This window comes from Grammomys surdaster, unplaced genomic scaffold (assembly GCF_004785775.1).
Source record: "Grammomys surdaster isolate TR1022 unplaced genomic scaffold, NIH_TR_1.0 125256, whole genome shotgun sequence".
Taxonomy (NCBI): Eukaryota; Metazoa; Chordata; class Mammalia; order Rodentia; family Muridae; genus Grammomys; species Grammomys surdaster.
Window position 1 is genome coordinate 1 of NW_021620141.1, and position 20,600 is coordinate 20,600.

A 20,600-nucleotide genomic window follows, 5' to 3' on the forward strand; every position below is an offset into this window, starting at 1 on the left:
GGAGACAGAAATGATAAAATCAAATCAATTACAAAGCATCAAGGAAGAACTTCAGAGAAATGTTTCCCTACAGCTGATGCAGAATCTCAATAAAACTATGAAAATCAAGAACCTTTCTGCCATGCTGCAAAACATAACCACCGAGCTGTGTCGAGAGCTGGTTAACAAACATCCAGGTAATCCTGTATTGCCCTCAAAACTGTTTCCCTGGCAGAAAAAAAAAACTAAGCCTTAGAGTCCTTTACGAGTTAATTTCTCGCGCAGCCTATATTGAATGTGAAATTAAATGAGTTTTGTAAATGAGTCATTGATATTTCCCTAGTTGGAGAAAAACAAGGAAAGTAATAAAAAGTACAAGCTGTCAACTTACAGGGTTCTGACAGTTCCATAATGAAGCGCCTGTCAGTATAAACAGTTTCTCTAATCTGCAGTGTATTACCATTGTCCTGGGTACAGATCTCAAGAGATGATGATGAGGGAAGGAAGCCTCTATAAATGACCTCACTCCTAAATTTCATGTAGTACTGAAGGACTGAAACGTCCTGGCAAAGAAATGAGGTCTGGGCGGTGTATGGAATCAGGGGAGTGGGTGTTGTCTATAAGCACCTTTGTAGGTTTTGTGGCTAGACTGTGTTTCCCATGCTTCTCAGATGCCTCTCCAACATGCCAGGAGTTGAAGTCCAGAGAGACCCCTGGTGGGCAAGTCAGTCTGATGTGGCCGTGGGAGCCTGGGTTTTACTAGACAGCATATTAGATGTGATTAGTTTTTAAAGTCATAAGGGAGTTCCTAGTGATGGGCAACATGTCTGAATCTGGCCAGGTACTTGTGTGTTTTTGGTTTGCCCAAGTTTTGTGTCAGGTTTCTAGGGTGATATAGAGAGATGTAGAGGGTTTGCTTTCTTTGTTGACCTAAAGAGAGTGAACACAGTAAATCTGGTCAATGTCATCCAGACAATAAAGGGATAATTGTCAAGAGTGTTGAAACCAACCCCTGTAAAAAACTCTGTCCTTCTAGAGCACAAATGTAAACCATGTCCAAAGGGTTCACAATGGTACAAGGACAGCTGTTATTCTGAAGTCAGAGGGTATGCAACATGGCAAGAGAGTGTTACGTCCTGCTCTTCTCAGAATGCCAGCCTCCTGAAGGTTAAGAACAAGGATGTGCTGGTAAGGGTCCATGTCTCTGTTCCCTCCAAAAAGGAATCAGCTTCATATCATGAAATATGGGTTACAGAGGTATGCATTGGGAAGACATACAGTGTCTTGACTCAGAATTATTCTTCTTGCAAGCTCAGAGGACTGTGCTTTGCACTTTTGTCTTAGGAAAATCATAATCAAGCTAAAATACACAAGGTTTTAGCTTAAGTGGAATTTTAGAACCTGTAAGATAGATGGGTACACCAGGGACTCCCATAATCCTCAGGTCTGTGTGTTTCCAAGGTGGAAGTGTAGAAGCAGGTTTCTGTTTATGCCTTCTGATTAGTTCTCCAAAGACAGAGAGAATGATGATCACAGCTAAGTCTCACCACTCCCATAAACACCACATGGGGCATATTCTCTATTGTCATTATATCATATCTTTTGTCATATCTTTTGGTGAATAGGCAAAACAACAAAAACAACAGCAACAACAACAATGAAACAGCTTAACTCAGATAGAATGATATATATGTAAATAAGTACACTGGGTTGATAGAGAGGAAACCAATGCTAAATATACATATTTCACAGTTATTATTACCAATGAAAAGTAAATTCTCCTGTTTATTTATTTGTTTATGTTTAAGTAAGTGGTGCTCAACCTTCCTAATGCTGTGACTCTTTATTACAGTTCCTCAGGTTGTGGTGACACTCAACTATAAAATTATTTTTGTTGCTACTTCATAACTATAAAATTGCTACTGTTATGAATTGTAATTGTAAATATCTAAGCTTTCTGATTGTTTTAGTCAAGGCCTGTGAAAAGGTCACTCACCTCTCAGTGGGGTAATGACTCACAGGTTGAAAACCACTGGTCTAAATAATGTCTTTGTATTTTATTTGTCAGTCAAAGTTCTTATCTTTCACATAGCATCTTTTTATTATTTTCTGTTTTGTTTTTGTTTTTGATTTTTTGTTTTTGTTTTTTTTAGACAAGTCTTACTCAGTATCCCTGGCTAACCTCTCATAGCAATCCTGCCTCAGCCTTCCAAAGGCTAGAATTACCAGTGTGATCTGTTGATCCGAAATTATAGTCATTTATTGTGGTATAAAAATATATCTCCTTAAGAGCTTAGCTTTTCTACCATTAGAAACTTGTCATCTTTTATAGGAGAAAAGAATTCTCTATAAAATCGGTTATTCTGTCTCATTGACCTTTTTCAAGTGATCATTTATAATTATTTACTTTAAAAAACCCAATTGGTTTAAAAAAAACCACACACACAGACACAGACACACACACACACACACACACACACACACACACACACACACATGCACACTCTACTTTGGCCAAAAATTCTGGGAGGGCTCTGGGCTCTGTAGTTACTGTTTTTCTCTGACTTTGGTTCTACTTTCCTCTTTTACTGTTAAGTCTGGTTTGCAATCATTATCCACTTCCTTTGTCCCAGAGTCAATATTTGCTAACAAAATATTTAGAGCAGAAAATTGTTAAGGTTTTCATTGACCCTATATTAATGTTACTCAATGAATCAGTAGGTTTTTTCATCATTAGTGGCAAAGGCTGAAGAGATCTCAGAGACTTCAACCCACTGTTGCAAAGTTCTTGGACCCGTCAAAGAATTCATACAGAGAATACAAAAAGTTGTAGGGTTTTATTAGAAAGCAAAAGTCGAGCTGGAGAGATGACTAAGCAGATAGGAACACTGGCTGATCTCCCAGAGGTCCTGAATTCAATTCTCAGCAACCACATGATGGCTCAGGACCATCTGCAATGGGATCTGATTCCTTCTTCTGGTGTGTGTGAAGACAGAGCACTCGTATACATTAAAATAAATAATTGTCTTGTGAGAATTTACTGAAAGAAGATTCTGGAATGAACCAGGATTTAACCAGGATCTACCATTTCTGTTTGTTCTTACACTGGCAGATTGGGTGTGTTATAGCATCAGACTCAAGGGAGAGCTGTAGATTTTGCAAGACTGATCAGAACATAACAATGAAATAAAGGACTGTTTGACACTACCAGGGTCAGCCATGGTTCTGGCCAGCTCTGGTGGTGGTTTTGATTGTTTGCACAGTTTCAGGATATCCTGCTGCAACACAGCTGGCTCAGTGGTTGCATCAGCCTCTGGGCACTGTAGCTTCTGTCTAGTTCTTCCCTGCCTCTACACAGCAGGCCCTGCTTTCTTTCTGCTAGACAGGGAAATATGCTGTGAAACACTGACATCTTGCCTTTAATATTAATATATTCTCTCATATATTACATTCCTACCCAAAATCTCCCTCCTCTCCACCCAGCCCATCCCTCTAACCCTCCTCAGTTACCCTCAGAAAAGGGCATGAATCCCAGGGATCTAAACCAAATGTGCTTATGAAGTTGCCATACAACTAGACACTTCTCCCTATATTAGGGCTGGGTGAGGCAACCCAGTAGGAGGAAATGGGTCCCCAGAGCAGGCAAAATAGTCAGAGACAGCCCCACTTCCTGTTAGGGATCCTACAACAACACCAAACTGCACAAGGATAACATATGCAGAGGGTCCAGGGTAAACCCATGCAGGCTCCTTGATTGTTGGTCCAGTCTCAGTGAGCCTCTGTGAGTCCAGGTTTGTTGATTCTGTGGCTTTCCTTGTGGTGTCCTTGACTCCTCTGGCTCCTACAATCCATTCTCCCTTCTTTCTCAGGATTCACTGAGTTATACCCAATGTTTGACTGTGGCTCTCTGCATCTGTTTTCATCTGTTGCTTTGATAGAACCCCTCTAATGGTGATCATGCCAGAAGCCAGGCTCCTGTCTATGAGTATAGTAAAGCATCATTAGGAATAGTTTCATTTGTTTTTTTATGTGCGTGTTTGGTTCTATCCTAGGCCTCTCAGCCATCTGTCCTCTAGTTTATTTCCTACAGGCTGTGTAGGGGTCTGCTTCCTCTTAGGGCATGGGTCTCAAGCTGGACCAGTCACATAATTTGGACACTCACATAATATCTGTGCTACCTTTAGTCTAACACACCTCACTGGCAGGAGTAATTGTAGGTCAAATGCTTTGTGACTTTGTTGGTTTCCCAATCCATCCAGTAGAAGTTAAGCCTTGTTAAAGGAGATGGTCATTTCAGGCTTCATATCCCTGATTCATAAAAATCTTAGCTGGAGTCATCCTAGTAGATTCTTGGGGGTTTCCATTACACTAGGTTTCTGCTTTACCCCAAATTGCTTCCCTACCCAAGTTGCACTAGTCTCTTCCAGTACCCTTTCTCTCCATCCTCCACTGACCTGATCCCTCCTGTTAGCATCTACATCTGTCCCCAGTCCACACACAATATCTATTTTATTTCCCCTTCTTAAAAAGATTCATGCAACCCCTTTGAGTCCTTCTTGTTACATTGCCTCTCTAGATCTGTGGATTGTAGAATAATTATCCTTTACTTTAGAGTTAATATTCACTTACAAGTGAGTATGTACCATATTTGTCTTTCTGGTTCTGAGTTACCTCACTCAAGATGATTTTTTTCCTAGTTCCATCCATTTGCCTGCAAATTTCATGTTATCTTTTTTTAACAGCAGAGTAATACTCCATTGTGTAAATGTACCACATTTTCTTTATCCATTGTTTGGTTGAGTGACATATATGTTGTTCCAATTTCTGGCTTTTATGAATAAAGCTGCTATGAGGATAGTTGAGCAGGTGTCCTTGTGGTATGTTGGAACATCCTGTGGGTATTTACCCAAGAGTAGTATAGCTGGGTCTTGATAAATCTACTCCCACTTTTCTGAGAAACTATCAAATTGATTTTCAAAGTAGCTGTACAGGGTTGCACTCCCACCAGCAATGGGGGAGTCTGATTCTGCTCCACATCCCCACCAGCATGAGCTGTCACTAGTGTTTTTGACCTTAGCCGTTCTGACAGGTGTAAGATGGAAACTCAGAGTCATTTTGATTTGCTTTTCCCTGATGACTAAGGCTGTTGAACATTTCCTCAAGTGCTTTTGGCCATTTTGGATTTATCTGTTGAGAATTCTCTGTTTAGATCTATACCCCATTTTTAATTAGATTATTTGGTTAGTTAACATCTAGTTTCTTGAGTTCTTTATATATTTGGGAACTTAGTCCTATGTCAGCAGTAGAGTTCCTGAAAATCATTTCCGATTCTGTAAGCTGCCATTTTGTCCTATTGATGGTGTTCTTTGAATGAAAAAAAATTTTTTCAACTTCATGAGGCCTCTTGTATTAGTTGTTAATCTTAGTGTCTGAGCCATTGATGTTCTGTTCATGAATTGTCTCCTGGACCACTGGCATCTAAAGCAACACTATCTATCTATCTATCTATCTATCTATCTATCTATCTATCTATCTGCCTATCTATCCACCTATCTATCTTTCTATTATCTATCAATCAGTCAATCATGATTTATCATCTTCTATCTATTTATCTATCAATCTATCTATCTATCTATCTATCTATCTATCTATCTATCTATCTATGTATCTATCCATCTATCATCTATCACTTTTATTTGAATATATATATTTATTTGAGTATATATGTATATACATACATATATATATATATGTATGTATATCATCCTGACTGCAGTTTCCCTTCCCTCCCCTCTCCCCAATCTTTCCTACTACATCTCCCCTTTCCCCCAGAGCCACCACATTTCCACCTCCGCTCATAAAAGATCAGGACTCCCAGAGTCATTAACCAAATACAGAATAAGAAGCTACAATCTATAAGACCAGGCACATACTCTCGTATCAAGGCTGGACAGGGTAACCCTTCCAAATGACATTGAAAAATGGTAATGCTGCTCCAAAGCTGTCATTTAGGGTACAGATATAAGAGACAACTTATTACAAAGGCCATTTCTGTTTCTGTAGGAATTTATAAAGATTAAGAGGCTAAACGGTTATTGGCTAGCATTGTCACCCAGAAACGATTACATAAACTATGAGACACTGAGTGAGAAGATGTTCCTCTCTCAATGGTAAGTCTTTGGCCTTGTTGGATTTTTATAGCTAGATTTGAATGATGACAATTTCCACAGGAACTTGGTAGATTGCTGTTAAAAGCAGCTTCAGCTGACACCACTTCCTTAAAGGTACCTGTCCCATCAGGCTTTGTGACATCTACATTCGATTGTGTAGAGAGTTGCCCTATATATCCTATCACTATTGTGGCAAATTTCCAACAACCTACAGGAACCAAATTATGGAAACTCTTTTTCTTCTAAAAAATTACTGCTTATAGTTAAGAAGATAGGAGAAGCCAAAACCATTCACTAGACATCTTTAAGTACTTAATATTGTGCAATATTCTGGAATTCAAAAGTAAATGAAAGACTGACAGTTTCAAATTAGTCAGGGCTGTATGTATAAGTCTGTGTTGAGAGTCCATGTATGTGTGTTTGTGTATGTGTAGTGCATGTATGAATGATGCACTTATGTGTGTACTGCATATGTGGTATGTGGGTATGTGTATGTATGTGTATGTCAGCTTCTAGAGGAAGTCAGAGGATTCTGGTGTTATTTTTTTGTTTGTTTGTTTGTTTGTTTGTTTTAGGTGTACTCTTCTTTCTGTTTTTAGAGGCAGAATCCCTCACTGGCCTGGAACTCTCCAACAGTCTAGGTTGCAGGGAGCCACAGTGATCTGTCTGTGTCTCCCTAACACTAGGATTATGAGTGTGTGTTACCAGGCTCAGATTTTATTCATGGATTCTGCTTCAGAGGGAGCAGCCTCTGAAGGAGAGCAATCTCCAGGCCACAAGTATCCAGGGGGAGAATGTTATGGTGAACATTTTCTGCACATCCCATCAACATCAGCACAGAGACCAGAGGAAGGCTTTGTCTGAGGGTCTGAGGTCGTGGTCCTTAACATGGCCAGCTCATGCCAACAACACACCCACTCAAGGCTTCCCACACTCCAGGCTTCTTCTGCTTCCTTCATTAACTGATAAACTATTTGATGACTTTTACTAATCAGTCTGAGAATCAATGTTATGTTTATCAAAACCACAATGTGTTCAAGGTATAAATACTATTTATCACCAATAACCCATGTTGTAGGCTACTTGGTTAGAAGGACTGCCTGAGATAGTGCTAGCAGGAATTACCATATGAGAGATGGTAGTCTTGAGGCTTTCTAAATTGGGTTCATTGTAGCTTTGGTTGTTAGGTAAGGCACCTGATGATGATAGTGCAAAGTTAAGGTAGAGTCTTATGATCTGGCATTATTCTAAGTCTCATCAGCCGTGGGAAGAGAGGCTAAGTCTGGAATCAAATGACAGAAAATATTCCAGATGAGGGAAATTGAGAAAATAGTATTTCACATCACATATATGTACCCCAGTCATCAACTGAAATTTAACTTAGACAATAGACCACACAATTAATAATGTTCTTTGGAAAATTCTGTTCTGTGGGTATAATCAAAACACAACTTGCCAGCTGTGCTTATTTTTCTCTTCTAGGTTTGAAGGAAGCACATATGACTTAAACACGATGATGTACTGCAGATACATAAATGGGGAATATGTTGACTATACAAAGTGCACTAGTCAGAAACGAACCATGTGTGAAAAGCCAGCCAGCAAGGTCCAGGTGGAAAGTGTGCTGAATGGCTTTCCAGATGATAGCCTGTAGCTACTCTGCAATTGCTTGTCTCTAGCTACTATTTTACTATGTTTGTTTGAATGAGAATGTCCCCCAGGGGATCAAGCATTTGAATACTTAGTCCTCCCTTATTAGAACTGTTTCAGAAGCATGGGAAGATGTGACATTGTTGGAGGAGGTGTGTCACTGAGGATGGGCTTTGAGCTTTCAAGAGCCCATGTCATTCTCTGTTATTTCAGTCTCTGTCTTGTGCTTGTGGATTGAGCTGTGAGCTCACTGCTACTGCTCAAGGCCATGTCTGCTTGCCTGCTGCCATCCTCCTCACCACAGTGGTCATGGACTCTAACCCTTCTGGAGCCAAATTAAATGCTTTTATAAGTTATCTCTGTCATGGTGTCTTGTCACAGCAATTTGAAGATGCTAAGATATCTGCCATTCAGAAGTACTATAGGCAGTGTGCAACTCCTCTCACACAAACACAGTAACAACAATGTGACTGCAGTCCTGCCTCTCTATAATGCTTATGTCTAGATTTCTTTGTCTCCTTTGCTGACTGCCACACTACTAAGTCACAGTTTATCACCATGTATTTTTCAGCACACAGTGTGCTGAACACAAGACCATGTAGCCTATTTCTTCTCTCTTTCCAAAGATAAACCAGGCAAATTTCAATCTCAAAGAAAATAAAGTCTGGAAAATATAATACAGAGAGCATAGTGTGATATGAACAACTTGTATTAAAGATTTATGCACATTTTCAAAAAAATATGTGAGGGAAAATCAGTTTTTCAATTGGCAAAGCAAAGCATTTGATGAATATTAATACACTGTAATAGTTAACTTTAGGAAACTAGGAATAGCTTTCACAAATATAAACAAGCTTTGACATGAAATAAACAGCAAACGAATGAGCAACACTATGACGTTTGAATTGTCATCATAGTTCTAGTAAGAGAAAGCATGTTCCTAATTTTAGAATAAGATAAGAATGAACTTCATTAATCACTTCATTCAACAACTTCTACTGTCAGAGATCCAGCAAGAAAATCAGGCAAGAAAAAGGCATATTAAATTAGTAAGTTGGGAAAGGTTAAAATAAATCATTTCATTTGTAGCTAATATAATAATGTACTTGAGAATGTTAATGGCTATTCGTGGTTGTCAACTTGACTATATTTGGAATGGACTACAATCCAGAATTGGAAAACTCACTGGTGATCCAGATCTGGAGACTGTGAGATTCAAGTTCCTGACCCTGATCTTGACATGGAGATCTTGAGGCATAGTGGCTATGGATCCAAGGAGACTAAGGCATGGAGATCTCTGAGTTCAAGGTCAGCCTGGGACAAAACAACTCTGAGATCCAGATGTGGTGGTACACACCTTTAATCTGGGCCACACCTGCTGCTGAAGACCCACATAAGGACATTGGAAGTAGGAAGAGTCACTCTTGTTTGACTGCCTGCATTTACTTGCCAGCACATTTGTTGGAATCTACTAGCTTTGTGGGACTGAGTAACTACTAAATCCTTGGACTTCCCATTCGAATGTGACCATTGTTGGGGAGTTGGACTACAGACTGGAAGTCATCATAACACATTCCCTTACTATATAGAGAGTATCCATAAGTTCACATGACACTAGAGCACCCTGACTAATACAAGAACCAATACAGTTGTTTAATTGCTACAGTAAGCATTATATCATATCAAAAATCACTGGATAAAATTTCAACAGAACTCAAACATATTTCTATGTATTAACAATGAGCAATTGGAAGTAAAATTTAAGAGGCAATCTCATTTTAACAGCTTCCCCAAACATAAAATAAAAATCCAAACAAAAAACAGTAGTAAATATCTATATGCAAAAAGCATGTTGTAGGATATGGTCCTGCATTCACTCTACTACACAGCTTAGCCACTAGGAGAGGCAGGGCACAGGAAGTTGACCACACTTACTCCTTGCTGTCATCGATGGGTATTGGGCCATAGGGCAGTTCCAGTACAACACTCCAGGAGTGGGAAAGTGGAGTGGTATGGCTGGAGCTGGCTTGGGGCAGCCCAGGCCTGCAAGAAGGCCAGGGCTGTCTGGTCCTCAGGCTCTCAGATATGGAGGCGCCACTGGAAGCCACAGAAGAGCTGAGAATGGAGTGTGGGCCACAGGCTGGATCTGTCCTGAGGTGGGGTTGGGGGCAAAGGAGGTGAGGGAAAGGGGGTGCACCAGCTGGTCCTGCAGGAGGAGTTCTTGTCTTGTTGGTGGTGGGTTTGAGCTTGGGCTCAGTGGTGGCCATAGCTGGGAGTGCAGAAATGCCTTTGAAGATTAGAAGTTGGTTCTAAAGGCAAAGTTCTTCTCCACAGCTGCCCATGGCAGATTTCCATGGACTGAAGAAATTTATTGTCATGGCAGAAAGTAGTGGAGTAAAATCATACCCTACTTCTCTGGGTGGGCCTGAGGTTAAATACCTTTTGCAGGAAAGAATGACTGGGCAGGAAAGCTTATTGTCTAAGTTCCCCAGGCCTGTAGGTACCTCATTAGAATGGAGATCTGTCTTGAGTCTACTTGACCAGAGGTCACATCCTTTACATGTGGAGGGACTTGGAGTGTTGTCCATCCGTGACTGATAACCACTAATCTATGGGGGTGCTGCAGCTAGTGACAGGGGAATGGAGCCTGGGAATAGGTAAAATGACTGCTGTCACTTCAGGGTTTCCAGGATTTCAAGCCTTAGCTCAACCAGGAATGAGTCTACCTTTCAGGGTCCCAGAGTATGTACAATTTAATCCATTTTCTTTCCTAGGGATCTCAATATTTAATGATTGTAAGCAGACTTCTGGTTAAAGAGTCTCCTATTGAGACAATCAAATACTTCATTGAGTATATCCCCAGTCAATTTCTTATTTTCTTTCGCCTCCATGTGATATTCCTACAAGCCGATGTACATTGGACATCTAAGAACATTTTTCAGGGGATCAAACCTGAACAATAACCAAGAGGAATGGGCCAAGAAAGCAGATGCTATGAGATTTGGGGCCTGAAACACCTGTTGCCCATGGGCTAATGAAAACTCCATCACTGTGTTAGAGGGGGGAAATATTGTCGAGCTAGAGAGTAAGAGCATAGTTGTATTTAAAGGACAGACAACCCTTTGCTGGATTGGTGATCCAGTGGAGACAAGAAAGTTTCAGAGAGATGCATGGACATTTGAGAAATATAGATAGAAGACAAACGATAAGAATAGGGAACTTAGGGAACCATTAGGAACATTTTCATGTGTCCTTTAGAACAAGAAGTGGAAGGACAACAAGTGTATAGTCAGAAATGAGATTAAATTCCCCAAAGGTGAGGGCTGCCATGATGCTGAATGAAAAAGCTCATTATCTCATTTAATGGAAAAGTGAGGAAAGTTAAGGACCACTCATGGGAATTACTAATTGAAAGGGCAGAACAGCAATGGAAAATGAAGCTGGGCAAAGATCAGAATGAGGCCAAAGCTGGGAAGACAGTGATGGGAGCATCTGTTGTTGACCCACCCTGTCCAATGAAGCAGTTAAGTAGACTGAAGAAAATGCCAAAGATCTGTGTGGGGACACTGGGGGAATGCTACACATTTGGGTTCAGGAGCAGAGCAAACAAAGCACTTCTCATTTTTATTATTAATGCAATCAAAACACAAGGTGACTTTTGCTTCAACGTGTGAGGGGGACCTGAAGGTTAGAGGTCAGTCTACTTGGAGAGCATCCATTAGATTTCTTAGCCTGCTGGATCCCAAGTATCTTCCCTGACCATGGTCACATGAATGGGGAGTTATGGTGGTCAGACCTTAAGTAGCTGGTCACCCTGCATCCATAAAAATGGAGAGCAGTGAATGTTAATGTCTTCTTCATTCACTCCAGGACTCCAGCCCATGGACTGTGTCTCTCACAGTTAAAATGGGTCTCTCCACATCGAGTCACCTAGAACATTCTTTACAAGCATCCCAGGGACATGTCTCTTAGGTGATTCTAAGCGTTTCAAGCTGACAGTACTGTGACAGATATTGATAATTACCAACAGGTACAAAATCTACAAGAGAGGTATGCTTCAATACTAAGTTAAACAAAACAAAACATATTTGCCATAAAAAACAAATAATCAAGTTTCAAAGATATGGGGATATTACAGGAGTTACTTTAATAGCCCACAGAGACTTTTATGTTCTTATATGAGTTTTGGAAAAAAGAAAACTAAAGGTTTGGATTGGTTGTTAATATCTGTAAGTTTTTCAAATTTTAGAAGAAACCAACAAATGTCAAATTATTTATTTTCTTTATTTGGATGCTAATGCTCTACTACTGTAACATATTTTTGGTCTTCTGAAATTCACGCAACTATTGACACTTGGTTCCAGGTGAAAATAATTTATAAAGTCACAGTGTTCTATTAATACAGTGAAACTGAATCTTAGTACTTTCAAATCTAGACTTTTGAATCCAGAAGTCGTGGATTCTATTCTTAGATTTGTTTCCCTCGACAAATTTAGTGCTAGCTTCTGCATAGTTGTGGCAGAAATGAGTAGTATGGTAGAAGATCTATAGCGGACACCCAGAATACTGACCAAGAAAACCTTCAGTAGGCTGAGAGGAACCAGGTTTCTACCTGGAGGGATACTGCCCTCTAGCGGTAGCACGGAAAAACTTTTCCTTGGTGTGGTACTAAAGAGAACTTTTAAGTTGGAATAAAACCATCATAGGTCTGACTCTGCTGGAAACAGTCTTGGTCTCCATGGGCCCCGCCCGTACACCGCGTCCATATAATCCTATTTACTGTGGAGGTTATTGAAAGACACTCAAAAAAGCGGGGTAGTGCACATCTGTAATCTCAGAACTCAGGAGGTGGCTGAGTGCTGGGGGACAGCTGAGTTCTGGGCCAGGCTCAGCTACACAGTGATTTACTGTTACATCCCAGTTGGTTTCACAGATATCTACGCAGTCTTAACTGTTGCATTTAGGAACTCTGGAGATATTTCCAGCCCACACAATTTTGGGAAGCCATATTTAATTAGTTTTATGGATTTGACTTACAGCTTTAAACGAAAGTACCTTTGGGTATGCCTAGGGCATAGTGTTTAGTCACCGTGTTTATCACAGCAACAGAGAGTAACTAAGACAGCCTAGGATCTCAGAATTACGGAAGTGAAGTCAGGAGAATCAGACTTCAAGGTGATCCTTGGCTAAACAGTGACTTCAAGACCAGCCTGTAACACGTGTGATCAGACCTGTCTCAAAAAACCAAACAGCAAAACAAAAAGAAAAGTGTAGAACTTGACCATTTAAACAGCCTTCCACTCAAGTAAAAGTCTCAATATGCTTTATGTTCTTTGAACATCATAAATGATTAAAAAATATAGACTTTTCAAATGAACAATTCAATGGAAACCATGTCTGAAGGCCAAGGGCATTTCTGAGGCACAGTCAGGATTTAACAAGAAAAAATCCCAAGGACTCTCAGAGTATTAAAAATGGAGATAGGGAATTACAATGCAAATATCAAAACTCTCTTTATTTTTCTCTCTTTAAATTTGTGTATGTGTGCATAAGGAGACCAGAAGAAGGCATCCGAGTTACATGCATTTTCAGCATGCCTGTGCAGGAGACCTGCCTTGATAACTGGATGCTCGAATCTCACTGTGGTCCTCAAGATTCTACAGGAAGCTCTCACAACCTTTAGTCATTTTTCCATCCCTGTCTTTGATCTCATTAATGAAGCTTTAGTGGCAGAAGTTTATGTATGGGGATGTAATAAACTAATGGAAATATATAGTTTAGTAAATTAACTTCCTAATATTGCCTCATACAAACCTCACTGAAACCAAAGAAAGCAACCATGTATGTTTTCTAGGTTATGCTCAACAAGCAGTTAGTTGATTTTGGAGCAAAATCCAAAATAAAATAAAATCAGACCCAAAACTTGTCTAAGAACAGATATCATGATGAAGAACTGCATTCCTGATGCCCTTTAAGTGAATATCTTAAGACTGCAAAAGCAGTTGGGAATTTGTTAGAGGATCTGTCATCCTACAATATTCTGAAACGCAAATTATGTATTTCTTTTGCATTGAAGAAAAACATGGAACTTCACAGACTCTAGTAGTGATGGGAATATATATCGAATGCATCAGTGAAAGAAACAGTAAGAGAAAGGAATTGAGTGTTGGAAGAAAAGCTAAAAGCTCTACTGCTTAGGAGATCAATGAAGTCAATTCTACACCTACAAAAGAAAGGAGTTGCTACTCATTATGGAGGTTTCTTTCTAATGTCTACCTACCATCTACTAATTTTAGAGGATACCCACCCCACAGTGGACAGGTAGTGCTCCATCTCCAGGGAATACTACATCCAATGAGACTGGCTAGGGCAGGTTTAGTTGTCTACTAAAACTTCTTTCTGGCAGAAATGAAACACAAGATGCTTTCTTCCAGGGTGATCTAATTTCATTTCTGCCATACACCATTGTCTTTGTCATAAGAACACAGTTCATGCCATAGTGAGGCTAGCTGTATTCTTAAAAATCCTCACATGGAGGGAGGGACCTGGGTGGGAGAGGAGAGTGGAGGGGGACAAGGGGCAGGATCAGTTGGGGGTGGGGGCAGGAGAGAAGTCCAGAGTGCCAGGAAAACGAATGGAAATATGTGGCTGCCAGAGATGGAGAAGCTTTAGAAAGTCCCAGAGGCTTGGGATATGAGAGACTCCTGGGGCTCCCTGGGGTGACCTTAGCTGAAGTGCCCAACAGTGGTGAGGTGGAACCTGAAGAGACCGTCTCCAGTAGTTAGACAGGGCTCCCAGAAGTGACGTGGAGACTCCAATCCACCTTCAAAATCCTTGATCCAGAATTGCTCCTGTCTAAAAGAAATGTGGGGACAAAAATGGATCAGAGACTGAGGGAAAGGCCATCCAGTGAATGGCCTAACTTGGGATCCATCCCGTGAGCAGGTACAAAACCCTGACACTATTACTGATACCATGTTGTGATTTCAGACAGGTGCCTGGCATGCCTGTCCTCTAAGAGGCTCTACCAGCACCTGACAAAGGCAGATGCAGGTACTTACAGCCAACTCTTGGACTGAGGTTGTAGTCTCTCCTCTGAATGAGTTAGGGAAAGGTTTGAAGGAATTAAAGGGGATGTCAACCCTACAGGAAGACCAATTGTGTCAGCTAACCTGGACCTCTGAGAGTTCCCAGAGACCAAGGAACCAACCATATCAGCTCGTGTACGCTCTCTGAAGCCCTCTATCACATATGTGGTAGAGGACTGCCTTGGCTGGCATGGATCCAGGGCCAGGGAGCACCCTTTCATAGGCAAAGAGTAAAGGAGGAACCCTGGGAAAGGAGACTGAGAGGGAGGAACATTTGAGATGTTAATAAATAAAATAATTAATTAAAAAAGCCTTTACATGTTGTCTGACTCTTTTCTTGTGTGATATTAATGATATACCCTAGTAAAACCTGTTATTTGTTTGTTGGTTGATTGGTTTGTTTTGAGGCAGAATTTTGTCATATAATCCAAGGGTGGCTCAAACTTGTGTGTTCCCAGTTGGCTTGCACTCTTGGTCCTTCTGGATTCTTTGAAGCCTAAAATAAAGCTTTTCCTGAAGACAAGTTATTATCAAGTCATCACAACAAAGTCAAGCCTGAGAGAGACAGACAAAGACAAGATGCAGAGGCACAGGAGTGATTTTTCTGAAGAAATTTTCTCTCTCTCTCTCTCTCTCTCTCTCTCTCTCTCTCTCTCTCTCTCTCTCTCTCTCTCCCCCTCTCCCTCTCCCCCTAACCCTTGTTTTTTAAAAATAAACCAACAGACAGAAGTATTACATCCACCTATGAGGTAGAGGACTTCCCACAGGAGTTTATTCATGTGAGTTATTTTCTCAGAAACACAGTTGTTTATTGGAAATAACAGTCCTTTTTTTTTCTTATCAACTCCTCCCAGGTTTATTTTTGTTTAGCAGAGTTTTCAAATTCCAACTGATAGAAAATGAGAGACATGAACAGGCATGGAAGCTATCTTTGTCCACTTCATTTCTGGGCAATATCTCACAGTGGAGTGGACACAGGAAATATAAAAATAATGCAGGTAAAGCAGCAGCCCCAGATCTAAGCATTCCCTGAGCTGACTTGCACCTGCTGCTGACCCCTGATCTCTTGCTCCCTCATCCTGGATGCCTGGTGCTTGACTGCATGAAAAATGTCTTTGCCCACACTCTGATGATTTTTCTAGAACAAGCAGGAAATAGGGAAGTAAAAATTTGTCCCAATTTGCTTCCTATTACTATAATAAATACATGATGACCAAAGGGTCATGGTTAAACAGGACCTTAAAGTAGGAGCTGAAGCAGAGCCATGGAGAGTGCAGCTTACTTGATTTCACCCCCAGGCCTGCTTAGCTTGTTTTCAATACAACCCAGGACCATCTGCCCAGGAGTGGCACCTGCTCAGTGAGATGGGTCCTTCCACATCAACATTACACAAGAAGATGCCTCACAGACCAATTTAATGAAGGCATTTTGTCAGCTAAAGTTTTCTTCCCAGAAGGCCCAGGCTTGAGCTAAGGTGATAAAACAAACAAACAAACAAACAAACCAAATCAAACAAAACAAAAAAAGAGACCAAACAGAACAAAACACAACCAGTACAATGATGAACATCTTCATGCAGGAAGAACATCAGTGGAGAGAACCACACAAAGCACAAACTAGAAGGACTGATGGATCTGTCACTCAAGGACACACAGGGGATGGTGCTAGAAATAACAGCTATATTGAGTTGGCATTCACTTGACACATCCTACATATATCTCATTTTTTTTCTTATACACACACACACACACACACACACACAGTGATGGGAGAAAAAGAGAATCTTCAAAATTATACATATATATATATATATATATCAGTCTCTGTGAGTTCATGTGAGTGTTGTTCAGCTGATTTAGAAGGCCTTGTTTTGGTGTCCTTCACCCTGTCTGACTCCCACACTCCTTCTGCCTCCTCTTGCACAGGGTTCCCAGAATAAGAAGTATATTTGCTACTACTGTAGAGAAGACCATCTACTCTGACACTGGCACCAGTATTTTTGTCTGTGTTGAGGTCTGGATGAGACTGTTCTTCCATAAACTCAGGCATTTGAACATTTGTCACCGAGGTAGTGACATTCCTTGTGGAAGTTTGTGAGGTCTAGCCTTGCTGGAGAAAGTATGTCAGTGGGGGGATGGGCTTTGCAAGTACAGAGCCTCACTGTACTTTCAGTTCCTTCTGCCTTGTGGAACTTTCAGTTAAAGATACCATCTCTCAGCTTTCTGCTCTGGCACTATGCCTTCTGTTGCAGCCACGCCTGCCCACATCACTTTGGATCCACACGCCTAGACAGACCCTTCCTTCTACAAGTTGCCTTGCTCATGGAGTTTTAATCTTATCAACAGAAAGGTAACTTATACTACCTGTCTGCTCAGGAAATTTGTACTGAGGTCATTTATTCAATCTGAGAGCCTATAAAACATTACAGAGCTTATCAAATTTTAATTTTTACACTCTTGCCTTCCCAGGCATCAGATCCTGTAGATCTGAGATATGATCTCCAAATACCTATTAGTCATTCACCTATCTCTCATACATCTATCTTTCTGTCATCTATCAAGACAGAAGCCAGCTATAATAATGCAGCAAAGGATAATGTTGTATTCTGATACACACAGGGCAGTGGGTCTCCAGAAGGGGATACATCTGGATGTCCTCATTGCTGCAGAGGCTAGTGGAGATAGTGTGGTGACAGCAAGATGCAGGGAGGATGGGACAGATGGTCTGACCTTATCAAAATCCAGAGCCTCTGGGAAACTAACAAAGTTTCTTTTCAAAGGAGTGTAAAAGTCAGAGTAACCATGAGCTAGGCAGGAGAAGATACAAGAGGCCAGGCAAAAACTGTAACCTCTTTATGGGAACAAAGTAACCAGCAAGGATCATCAGCTCCTACAAAGCACATGCTTTGGTTAGAGAGAGTGGGAAAGCAGGAGTGATCACCTTTCCCAAGGGAAAAATGGGGCACACAAAGTGGGGAGTCAAGTGCAGACATTTTGACGTTTAATGAGTTCTGTGAGGGAACAGAGGCAGGAGCCTACAGGTGAGAAATGGAGGGATAAAGCTGCAATTCAGATCCATGTCTATTTACTTGTGAGTGAGCCCTGAGTGAGGCTGGTAGATGCGGTGCACTTACGCTATGTGGAAAGTAATGACCTGTATTTTAGAATGTGTACTTAACATTCAGTTTGTAAGTCTTATTAAATATTTACTCTGAACCTTACTCCCTACTTCTAGAATTTCCTTGGATATATATATATATGTATATATATATACCCCTGTATATAATGTATAATTATATATTATATAATATATAAATACTTTAAATTTAAAAATATAATATATGAACATATAGTACATACATATATAATATACAGCAATATATAAAATATATGTATATATAATATGCAATATATAATGTAAAAATATATAATCAATTAAAATAAATAATATGTATGTGTGTGTATTATACTATTATATAACAAATGTATTATCATGAGGTCATAATTTTAACATTTTAATGATAATAAGACATTGGGTAATATTGTGAAGTTGTTTCAAAGATCTGTTATAGTACTCAGAATGCAGTTCATTTTCCATTGAAATCTGGGCTACTCTTCAAAGTTGGTACCACAAGTTAATTTAAACATCCTTTTTAGATGATTACTATATGATTATCTCATAAGTAAATAATGAAAAAAGCAAATCCATTTCATTCATGAATATCCTGAAATAAGTATTTTTATCTCAGAAATATTTCTGAAGCCTAGATTTACAATATTAAACTCCTATAGTTATTTATTTCAGAAAACAGAGAATGTTTCAGGAAAGTCTTAAAAAATTGTTCTGTTAATATGTATTCAAATGATATTTTAGTATTTCTCAGAAGGAAATAAAATATGTAGTGAAGGAGAGCTGTCTCATCAGTTCTGAGCACTGGCCGAGCAAAGATTTGGACGGGAGTTCATATCTCAGCTTTGCTCTAAAAGCCAGGTGTGCCAGGCACCTGTCTGTAACTCCACACCCAGTCTGCAGAAACAGGAAGATGACTGAGGGTTGCTGGCTTCACAACATAGCAGAAGTGCACCGCATCTACCAGCCTCACTCAGGGCTCACTCACAAGTGAATAGACATGGATCTGAATTGCAGCTTGTGAAAAAAATTCACAAGATTCTGGTTCAGAGAGAAAAACCTGCATCAAAGAAATACGGTAGGGAGTGTTGGAGGAGGGAACCCAATGCTCTCTTATGGCCTCTACATATATGCACAGGTACAGGTATCCACACATGTGCACACACACACATATAAATACATGATGTTCATATGTGTATGCAAAATAAAATTATATAACATATCAATAGTACGAGAATAAAAATCTTTATTATTCTGATAATACATGGATTGCCAAATCAATAACCCGGATTTTATTAGTTTAAATAAATGATAAAAATATCAAGACACAGTGTTCATCCTACTTTATGTAGGCTATAATTTATAAGAATTTACAGTAGTTTCATAGGTAGATAGAGCAAAGTTACTTTATACATGGAGGCTGATACTTAAGGGTACTCTCTAAAATACTAACATATTTTAAATTCTGCAATATAGCACTGTTGTCCCAGCTCCTTTACCTTGGGCTCCCTCAGACCTGTACAGGATCAAGCGGCTTGTATAACAGGGGTCCCCTGGAACTTGCTCCCAAACTGTGGCCTGTTTTTGTCTGGTGGTCAGTATTTAAATATCACCAAGTAACTGTGTAGATATGTAAGAATAAAGTAAGAAACAATGTTTATTGACAGACAGATTGAGAAGACATGTTCTTTCCTGGGTACTTGACATGATTTTAAGATTTAAGTAATCAGAACACAAAGTCAGAGGGAACCAGACATGAAGAGGAGAATGTTCTGAGAAGCAGGTTTGTCTGTGGGATAGTTTAAGTATACAGTCAATTTTTGACTCAAATGTTGTAGTTTCCTCTTTTCTTGCATGGGTTTGCAATATACGTTTACTTCTAGATAAAATTAGAAGAGTCAGATTAGTCCAAATCTTCAATCTTCACCAGGGAGGCTGTTTTCTCACAAATCCAAGAAATTTCAGTACTACTGGAGAAAGGTAAATATTCCCTCTTTCAAAATAAGCACACTCTCTGGATCTATTGAAATTTGCAAGATCGTTCCCATTAAATCTGAAAAGTAATGGATTTAAAATGGGGAAGGATAATGCAGATGACTCATCCAAAGCTGAGCGCTCACAGTTACTTATACTTGCTAGCTTGGTCAGTGATCTGTGTCTGGATCCACCACTACCTTCCTTGAAGAGACTTTTCTCAATAGCAAACTAGTAGAAATTTCAATGTGAGTTGGGGAGGCCTGTAGGACCGTGATAGCATGGCTGGTTTTGATTGTGGCACTGGCTGGATATACCCTGGAGACCCAACTAGTGTCCATTGCCTGTGAGGGACGGGCATCTGTTCCACTGAGCTCCCAGAATCCAGGCTCTTGACACGTGATGTGATGTCCATTTGATCTACACCTTGCAGTCAGTCACCTTTGGCTGGCTGGAGAGGGCTTGACTACAGGCTTCAGCCTCAAGAGATTTCCATATTCATGGTTTAGGTAAAGGCAGGGGGTGTGGCTAGATTAAGTTATTCCTTCTCAGTCCCTCCTCTTCACCCTCCCCAATCTAAAGCAGGGCGGGCCTGCATAAAGAGGGGAGG

The 20,600-nt window shown here is 40.2% G+C and overlaps 1 protein-coding gene across 1 annotated transcript; it reads left to right on the forward strand.

Annotated features, from left to right (window-relative positions):
• Window positions 1-4: 4 nt before the first annotated feature.
• On the forward strand, window positions 5-8,155 carry LOC114637298 (C-type lectin domain family 12 member A-like; the record flags this gene model as incomplete). The annotated part of the gene is made up of 4 exons (XM_028785524.1): window positions 5-176; window positions 1,016-1,167; window positions 6,043-6,149; window positions 7,632-8,155. Coding segments are annotated over 4 exons (603 nt in total), but the record flags the coding sequence as incomplete, so codon positions are not given.
• Window positions 8,156-20,600: the final 12,445 nt, after the last annotated feature.